This window comes from Pteropus alecto, unplaced genomic scaffold, assembly GCF_000325575.1.
Source record: "Pteropus alecto unplaced genomic scaffold, ASM32557v1 scaffold21, whole genome shotgun sequence".
In the NCBI taxonomy this organism is placed as follows: Eukaryota; Metazoa; Chordata; class Mammalia; order Chiroptera; family Pteropodidae; genus Pteropus; species Pteropus alecto.
Genome location: NW_006436282.1, coordinates 21,497,046 through 21,507,042, shown reverse-complemented (window position 1 = coordinate 21,507,042; position 9,997 = coordinate 21,497,046). Strand labels below are relative to the sequence as shown.

General features: G+C 48.8%; 1 protein-coding gene across 4 annotated transcripts in view; it reads left to right on the top strand.

Moving 5' to 3' along the window:
- Window positions 1-8,766, top strand: part of SCRN1 (secernin 1) — a 58,719-nt gene extending 49,953 nt beyond the window's left edge. For 2 of the 4 annotated variants that reach the window (XM_015589487.2, XM_015589489.2), the window contains exon 8: window positions 304-563. In XM_015589487.2, the coding sequence (XP_015444973.1) occupies window positions 304-462 (159 nt within the window). In that variant the 3' untranslated portion in view covers window positions 463-563. Of the gene's footprint in view, window positions 1-303; window positions 564-740; window positions 3,517-8,494 lie in introns of those variants that run through there. The other 2 variants (XM_006912033.3, XM_025046838.1) reach the window with 2 other exon arrangements.
- The last annotated feature ends 1,231 nt before the right edge of the window (window positions 8,767-9,997 follow it).

The window sequence follows — 9,997 nt, the reverse complement described above, 5'->3', positions numbered from 1 at the left end:
GGGTTGGAGGAATGCAGTTCATTCAGCCTGGCTCATAGAAGGAGCTTGGCAGGAGGCGAAGCAAGGAAGAGCATTGTACGTTACAACAGGCCTTCCCTGACTGTCACTCGGGATTTATCCCGGAGGCCATGGCAAGCTGTGTAGTATTCTAAGCAGAGCAGCGACATAGCCACATTGGCATTCTAGAAGGATCTTTGTGGCGGTCCTGTGGGGAGCAGATTGAATAGGGTGGGTAGCCCCGCACCCCCCGAGAAGCTTTCAGTGTCCATCGCAATGACCCCCACTATCTTTGTCCTGCCTCAGGAGCAAGGTCAAAAGCTGAGGAAGACCATGCTGGAGCTAGAGAAACAAGGCCTGGAAGCCATGGAAGAAATCCTGACCAGCGCCGGCCCCCCGGACCCCGCGGAAGTGGGGGATCTTTTCTATGACTGTGTTGACACGGAGATTAAGTTCTTTAAGTGAAGTAAGCGTTCTCTTTCCCCTTCTTATTTAAAACTTCCCACCTTACTAAATTACCAGCAAAACAACCACTCTCCTGTTCGAGTAAAATGAGAAAGTTCTGATGTGGTCTCCTTTTCTGAAGCCAAATCAAACTGTTAACCTGTGTTCTGCTCGAATCTCAAAAAGGCCCCTTCTGCAGTGTAGGTCCCCTTCCTCGGCGGAGTAACGCGTATCCCATTCTCCTGTTGTTCGATCGTATGACTAACTGTGGATTTTAAGCTGCTATTATTGTATTTCAGTGACAATGGACACATTAGCCTCTCCACGGGAGTTCTGGAGTTCATCGAGCCCTGGAAGGCAGGCTCCGCGGTGCTGAGTTTGTGGGGAAAGCAAAATCTTCAAAAGTTTTTACTCTCAGTACTGGCTCCTTTCAGGTTAAGAGAGGGCACTTTTTTGTCAGGCCTGGGGCTCTTGTGTGTGCTCCAGAGAAAAGCGTCTTGGCCTCCCACTACTAGAGTGTGTGCCTATAGTGCAGAATGTCTCCAGATGTGTCTTCTAAAGCAGCGGTCCCCAACCTTTGTGGCACCAGGGACCGGGTGCTCCAATGAGAATCTAATGCCTGGTGATCTGAGGCGAAGCTGAGGCGGTCATGCTGGTGCTGGGGAGCGGCTCAAATGCAGACGAAGCTTCGCTCGCCTGCTGCTCACCTCTTGCTGTGTGGCCCGGTTCCTAACAGGCCACGGACTGGTACCGGTTTGCGGCCCTGGGGTTGGGGACCCCTGTTTTAAGGGACAGAAGCCATGGGAGGGAGTTAAAGGGAGCTCCTCCCCAGTCCCAGCTCCATCCTCGTTGCGTGATCCTGTGCACTGTGCTGTGTGCCGTGGCCGCACAGAGTGCTTCCACGTGTGGGATCCCTGGTCATCTGCGTTAGCTGGCACCTGCCCGCTTTAGAGATTCACAGGCAGCTATGCCAGAGACTTCCCTGAATCACCGTGTGGCTCTCCCAAAAGTCACCTGGCTCTCCTACATAGCAGCATACCCGCCACATGGATGTGGCCTTGTGTAGGAGTGATTCCAGGCCCGGTTCCTGCCATGTAGTTTAGGATTAATTAAATGGCCCTGTGGCACAGTTCCACCCCACAAAGCTGCGAATCTCTCAGCTAATGAGGGAGAGAAAAGGAGAAACTTTTGACGGTTTAGGTTCTAGTTAAAGTAGCTGGAATCTGAGCAGCCACAACGTGATCTCAGCAGAGACATGAGTTAAGCTGATTTGTTTCCAACATCGCGTTCCTATGAAGGGTTTGACTTACACCAGAGCATAGAAAAGCGTGCGAGGAAGACCAGATGGGCTCGGCATTGAGAAGGCAGAGGGCAGGAAGGCGACAGATGGATGTAGAAGCATTTCACGCCAGGGTACCCATCCTGCCTCCACCCTTCCTGCCCAGCCTGTTCAATCCCGCAAAGCTGTATCGGAGGCAGCTGGCTTTCCCTGGTCCTTCTCTTCCTCCTCCCACCCGCATGTCCCTTTAGCTGCCTTCAGACTGAGAGCTGAAGTGGGCAGGGGGTAGTGGGGGTCTTGCCTCCAGCTACTGAAACTCCGCCACTCATGAAATGGAAAGTGGCCAGCGGTGACTGAGAGAGGGTGTGTCACTCTGCCAGCTTGTGGGAGAATGGCAGCCTAATTGCTCCTAGTGACTCTGTCTCAGCACCAGTGTGTGCGAGGCCGTGAGAGTCGGGAGGGCCTTGGGTCCCATACACCGCTGTGGACACTGAGGGTCACAGGTTTTATCGGAACAGATCTGTTTTTCTACCAGCTCTCTTTAAGAGGGTAGGCATAAGAGCAGCATGAGCTTTTTGCCCAGCAGCTTTGTAAATTCCGTATGTAAAATCACTAACTATGAGTGGTGAGACTCTGAGCCGGCAGAGTTAACAGCGGCTGTTCGTCGTGGCTCATAGTTGCTGAGAGTGTTGTCCAGGTTTGGCCTAGGCTTTCACTGTTGATGAACTCGGGGTCTCCTTGAAGGTGCAGCGGCCATTCTGAGAGTATCTGTCTACAGAGGAAAGGGTACCCGTCCCCCTCCTAAATCCACCTGTTGAGTGGTTGTTTAAAGCAAGGTGATGCATAAAGCATCAATTTCACCATGTCGTCTTACCCCCTCCTATTATGGAAACATTTCACCAGACCTGACATGTCTGTGATTTGGTGATTCGGTGTTTGACCAAAAGGGATCTATGAGAATAGGTTACACAGACGCCCGCTTTCATTATTAGGGGCCAAACAAAGGTCACGGACAACCAAGGCAGCCTTATGCCATGCCCCAGCCATTGTACAGTGGGAAACACAATGGCAGCTTGTATTAGGGGACGTTGACCTTAGTCCAGCACTTCAGAGAAGGGTGGACCCTAACTCAGAGTTGTCTTGGCTAACACTGTGCATCACAGGTGTGGTGCCTCTGTCTGACCACTAGAGGGCGAGGTAGCCCAGAAGTTAACCGGGACTGGGCTGCTTCCATCAGGCACAGGTGGTCTGTGTGTAGTCAGATCCGAATAATAGCAGTGGACAGATTTTTTAATGCATTGGATGGATGGAGAAAGACAAGAAGGGAGCGAAGAATCTGCCGATGTGGCTGTTCTCACTTCTAGTGACTCATCTACTGAACAGCTTGAAGTGTGTTGGATTTTGAGCAGGTTGTTGTTGGGGGGGGGCGGGGGGAATGTTAGTTTTTAAAGGCTCCTAACAGACTCCGCTTTTGAAAAATGCTTATCATTACATGGATCATTTATTGACCAGGAATTGTTCTTCTAAAGGCAATATGGAGAAAACGAATATTCAAAATGAACTATGAAAATAATGTTTAAAGGTCAGTGTGTAAATAGCTTCCTAAAATATCATTCGTGTATCCATTAAGACTCGGGGACGGGGGCGCTCTGCATGTTTTGTACAGAAAGAAGACATGGCCATAAAGGACAGAATCCCCTCCCACCCCCGGCTCCCACGTCCCATAACCAAACATAAGCTAATTAGTCTTCTCTAGTAGAGGGGAGTTGTCACAGAGGAAGACAGCCCTCTACGCTAATGGGAGAGGCTCCAGTGAAAGAAAACTAGCAAAGCAGAAGTAGTACTCTTTCATTCTTGGAGGTGGTTGGGAACGTTAGGTAGGATAAGGATATACTTGAAATGATGGTGATTCTTTAGTGTCTACTAACATAAGACACAGTGTTATTATTAGCCTTTCTTACAAGCTGTCTGACAGAGCAGGTGTACACCTATTAGATATTAGCAGTGAGGTTCTTTCGCTATTGGGTAAACCAGTAGGTATAAAAAATAATTATCAACCAGGCACACTTCTTTGATCCCTGATGTCATCCACATGGTTATAGGTGGGCACAGCTCTGGCTGGCCTAGCAGGGGAGCCAGGTGGGACCAGTGTCTCTGTTATGAAACCACTAACTGCATTCTTGACTGAAGAACAGTCAAGTCACTTATGGGGAGGCCTTCAGCTGAGCTCTCAGCTTCAGGAAGAAGCGTATGGAGGAAGGAGGGAGGGGACCCCACCTAGCTGGCCATTCTTATACGGAGGGGGAACAGGAGTGGCAGGTCACACACACGTGCGGTCCCAGCGCTACCTCGTGCTTCCCTGTAGCTGTGGCATTTCATTCCCCTCGGCCCTAAGTCCCGGTTCCCCTCCTGTGGTTTGTGTCAAATGTGCTTTATGCGATTGGCTTTCACCACCCCGAAATGTCACTTGCAGATTTCTTACGGGGCCGGATTCGTACATGTTCGCAATCACATTGTGAGAAGTTGAATGTATGAGCTGGAATTGCTATTGGCGGGGAATAATAAAAAGGAGGGTCTCTGTTTCCTGCAGTGGGGACTGACCGTGTGGTCTTAACAGCCTTTTGTACAAATACCTGCAAACCAGATAACTCCCATCCAGCGCTTGCCCTTGGAATTGTCTCTAAATACGCGTAGCATACAATAAAAAGTACCGAAATTAACGTTCAGTGGCCTCTTCTATTTTGTGTTTCATGAATAAATGTTGGGCATCAGTTAAAACACAGAAAATGTATGGAAAGGCATATCTTTTTCTGGTTCAAATCTTCAGAAAACCTGATTGGTTCGGCAGTTTTCTCCATTTTATGCCATTTTGTAGACAAATTCACATTTTAAAAATAAATAAAACGACAAGATAGCACCTCTTAGGGGACTGCTTAAGGAACAAGCGCTCTCTCCACTCTTGTGACTTAGAAATGCAGATGGCTTCCACGATCCTGTCTCCACCTTGACAGGCAAAAATGCAACGGAACATCTTGTTCATGGAAATAGGACTTAGTTACTGGCAACGAGTGACTTGTGTCTTGGTCACAGTAGTTAACTGCCCCATTTATATGACAAGGAACTGCTAACTCTTTAAACTTTATTTCCGGCTTTGTTCATAAACATAATTAATGTATTCCTACAAAGTCAGAAGGCGATAAAGTCGGCTTTAGCTTGCTAGGGCGGCTATAGCAAAGCACCACAAACTGGATGGCTTAAACAACAGAAATTTATCGTCTCAGTATTCTGGAAGCGAGAAGTCCAAGTTCGGGTGTTGGTGGGGTTGGTTCCCTCTGAGGCCTGTGAGGGAGGCTCTGTGCCATGCCTGTCCCCTGGCTTCTGGCGGTTTGCTGGCTGTCTTCGGCATTTCGTGGTTTGTAGACACGTCAGCCCAGTCTCTGCTTTCATCTTCACGTGACGTTTTTCCTGTGTATGGGGCTGTGTCCAAATTTCCCTTTTTTGTACAGTATCAGTCATATCGGATTAGAGGTTCACCTGCTTCCTATGACCTCAACTAATTACATCTGCAGCGACCCTATTTCCAGATCACCTTCTATTCTGTGGTACTGGGGGTTAAGACTGTAAGATATGAAGTTTTGGAAGACACAGTTCAACCTATGACAGAAGATTCATGAAGGAAGTCAAAGCCTCCTGGGGCATGGAAGTTGCTTCTGGGGTCTAGAGCCCTTTCCATGAAATTGCTCCCCTCACCCAGGCAGGCACCCCCGCCTCTCCCACCCTTAGCTAAGGGGGTACCTAAGATTACAGCTACTTCACCACCCTCCACAATCAATGGCTTTGAAGTTCACCATCCACTTTGTCAATTACCTTAGGCTGTTGTCCTTCTCTACTCAGACTGGCCTGGCCCTCTTGGTCATTAAACAGCCTATCTGCACCTCCACCAATAAGACAGCAGATAAAACAAGTCAGGTGCTTGACTAATTTGGGTGCAAAGTGTGTAGCAGTTAACTTTGAAATTAGTTTCTACATGAGTTATTTCGGGAACGTCTATGAATTTTAATGACCGCTCTCTCCAACAGCGCAGCTAGTGGAGGGTCATCTGAGCAGCACAGCAAACATTTCAATGGTCTGCCTGGGGCACAGCCAGCAAGAGCCGTTTGTGACCGAGCACGTAATAAGGCAAACTGGCTGTGCCCTGGAGTGTGTCATGTGCCGATACCCGGGTGTGGGCTAAGGGTTCGCCTAGGTGCCATGTCACTGAACCTTCACCGCCATATGCTCAGGCACCTATTTTATGTCTCCATTTTACGGATGAGGAAACCGAGGCACCGACTGTGATGAAGGAAGTTACTTCCTCAAACTCGTAAGATGCAACGCAGCTTCAGATCCACGCGTGCCCCTGAGCCAGCTTGCCCAGCAGGTAAACCTCGTCTGTGGGACCGCGTTTTGGAGAGTACACCTCAAAACACTATAGTGGAGATTGAGATGATACTGCCCCATATAGGAGAATTTTTGAGGGGCTTGCTAACTTGGGGTCGGGGTGTTAAGTGTATTTTGCATTGAATGTCATTCTATTTTAACACAGAGGAATTTATAAGCAATACTGTCTACCCATATTGTATCAATACAGCTGAATAGAGTGTTACCTACTTTTTTAAAGAAATGCATCTGAGAAAGTTTTTCCCTTGGTTGGTTTTTCCAAATATCCATTTATCTAGTTAGCCTACGAACACCAGGAAAACACGAGGATTAAACTACGACTTTGTGTTGTTTCGTCGGAACTGTCAGCTCAAAAAAAGAAAGCCCCCCATTCTAACACAGGATGTTACAGCAAGTCTGGGGTCCTGCGTACACATCTTTTTTGCTCTGTCATTCTTAGAAACCCTCCAAATCCTTAAAAATGGTTGGCCGGGACTAACACCGGTGACTGCCGATGGGTTTGAACAAGGAAACGACCGGAAGCATTTCCACTTATTAAAGTTTATTAGGTACAAAGAAATGAATCAGCAGAGGGGACATCGACAAATACGAAGTACGTGGGAGACGCCGCAGGAGCACAGACAGCAGTGCCGGCGGGCGCACGAGGGTGGGAGGGGCGCCGTGACGCCTCCGCGTGTGAATTCGTGGTCGAGGAGCTCAGCCTTTGTCCTGCCGGAGGGACTCGGTGCTCCAGCATGGGTCCCAAGGGCCTGAATTCAGGGGTAGGTCTCCAGGAGAGATGTGATGCCAGATTCCTGAGATTTCTCCCTCATTGTGATTTTTGGTTTCTGCTCATTCCTTTTTCTCTCTGTCCTTGAATAGTTTTTTTGCCCTCCCTGCGGTATAGAGCACACACGTATAAACAGCACATCAGGGCAGGCCGTGCATTCTAAAGATGGAACTGTCTTTGTGCAGGGCATTCTTATCCGTGATGATTAAGACCTCTCTAATGATTTTGTACAACTGGGAGGGAGGTGGAGTGGATACTGTCAGACTAAAGAAATTCCGACCTTCTGGAAACCTTCCAGAACCAATGAGACAAATCAGGTATGTCCAGGGTCGATGACCTGGAAAAACCTCTTTTCCATCGATTTAGCCGTTACAGTTTTTGGCATGATTTATTCCCTGGAGGAGACTTGACCTTGCTCACTTGCTTCTGTCCGGCGGGAGGAAGCACGGCGATCATGGAGTCTGGCATCTCAGTCTTTACTCCGGTCCATAGCTAGGTGTATGTGGTCACTTGTCCGCCCAAGCCCTCCTACCCATCTACTATTTTGGGGTGGCTCGATCTGGGCGTGATGTCCTTGAGGTGCGAGCACGCGAGTGGATGGTTCCACAGGAAACTTATTTTTCACGGCCCTTCCCACTGTGGCCTCGTTTTCGTCTGCAGCCATTTTGAGCACAGACGAGGGCTGAGCCTGTTTCCTTCTATTTTCTCTGCTTCCTGTCACGGCCTTCTTCTCCAAGGACGGGGAGCATTGAGGACCAAGAAGGCAAGCAGAAGCCCACTTCCATTCCCTTGCCAGGTCAAGACAAACGGTGTGAGAGCAGCCGCCGGAATCCATCCTGTCACCTGCCACGTGCGGGGTGGCTGAAGTCGCACACCGCTCCCCCGCAGAGCACCGCCCCGCCGCGGGGAACGGGAGCTCTCAGGCTGCTCAGGTTCCCCTTAGCTCAGAAGGGAGCTAGGTTTTGCCTGATGTTTGGGTCCAGGTTTCCCAAAGGGGATGGGGCACCAGATATTTGAAGCAGATATTTCATAATAAGTTTTGATGTACACTTTTTAGTGTCATATTTTCCATGGAAATCCTGCACTTGGTGGGGGTCGGGGGAAGACCTCTGAGACAGGATTAGTAATTTACTCTCATGATGAGTTATGTACGTTTCTGGCTTGCAGGGGAAATACCGAAATCCCATCAAGCTCACTCCACCTCACTCTGGCTGCCAGGATGGGGCTGGGGACCTGGAGGAAGGTCTCAGGGACTTGGGCACGAGGGGCACTGTAAACAGTAAGAGCGTTGGCTACTTGTAGGGTCATTCGGTCACAAAAGGGGCCCTGTGGTTGGCATAGGAGGGACCGAGTCCACTCCTGCCTTTATTTTGCATTATATTTACATTAGGCAGAAAGAAAAAAAAAAGAGAGAGAAATAAAAAGGAAAATTCCCTGTACTGCGAAATGGAAGCGAGACATGGCATCTCGTTTACTGGAGGCTGTGTGGCGTTGTCTGGGTGTGGGACACACTACTCTTTCTGAGCTGCGTCATTTATAAGGCATTATTTGGTTTGACTTTGCAGTATGTGCGCTGAGCGTATAAAATCATGCCGATAAGAAGCCGTTGTGGATACTATGACTCTGGGACTACTTGCCAACCAAGGAATCTTCTAAAAACTGTTTCAAACCTAGGAAGGGCCAGCCTGCACGCATATTTACAGTCATGGAATGGACGCTATGGGGTGGGGACCGGGCTCTATCGGCACCGGCAGACAAATGCCAAGATGCGTTTTAAAAAATGGAGAAACAGTGTATGGGGTTTTTTTTAAAAAATAAAAGTCGACTACAGTACTGATTTAAAGCCTGTGCAAACCACGTATTTACAATAAATAAATGCTCCATTCAGAGCCTGTATGTCAAATGAGTTACAATGCGAGTGTGGTGAGGTCAGACACGTTCACAGCATGTTGGCTTCAGCTGACTTCTCACCGGAGTGTCTTCAGAGGCAACTGTGGAAACACGACAACATTACCGGGTGGGGTTAGAGGACTCACTGCACACAGATGACCCACCCCAGGGCTGGGCACCGAAGCTTTGCCTCATTCATGCAAGGATGCCAGGGCCTGATGGTCCCATCATATGCAAGGAGCTGATTTTTACCCAGAAGGTCATGGGTGGAAAAAGGGATGAAATGGGACATGGAGTTCATGGCATGTGGGGACCTAATGCTATCTTAAACACATTTATAGGACGGAGCAGCATCTGATTCGCTTGACAGGGAGTTTAGGGAAACAAAGAACTTGCTGGAAGTCCCAAGACAAGGTGATGGAAAGAGAGACAGGGTCCCGGGCCTTTGGCTTTCCCGCTGAGGGCTCCCACCTGTGCATGGACCACCTGGGCTCTGCAGCCATAAAAGATGAGCATCAAGCACCCTCTGGGGCACCACTGGCCCTGTCTGGAACCCGGCGATTCTCTGGGTGATTGCTTTTTATCTCAGCGAAGTACAAATGAATTAAGATAGTGCCCAGCTAGACGGGAAGGAGAACTTGACAATGGGATGACCAAGAAAGACTTTCTAGTCCATCCCCGACTCAAGTTTTTTGGGCTCAGGTGATCCAGGTGTGTGCCGGCCACGAGGCCAGGGACCAGACACTGCACAATGTTTGATCATCCCTTCCATGTCTGAAGGTGACGGCGACTCCTGTCCTGGCCAGTCTGACATGCAAGGAAAAGCACTGAGGTATAGTGGAAGGAATATCGGACGAGGAGCAGAGGTTGGGGCATGTGACCTTGGACAAGTTCCTTTGCCCCTTAGAGGTGGGTTTTCTTGTCTGAAAATGGCATTAACAGTCTCTCTCCAGTTTACATGACAGGGTTAACGAAAGGGTCAAATGAGATAACACATGCAAGTTATCTGAGAAACGTAAAGAGCTATATAATGTAGGGATGATTATTTTGATGGTGACTACATTTTTATGATCACAGGAGAAATGTATTCATTGTAGAAAATTCAGAAATAGCAGAAATGCACTAGGGAGAAAGTAAAACTCAGCCATAATCTCCCAGAGTGAAAGCCTGTGAACAAT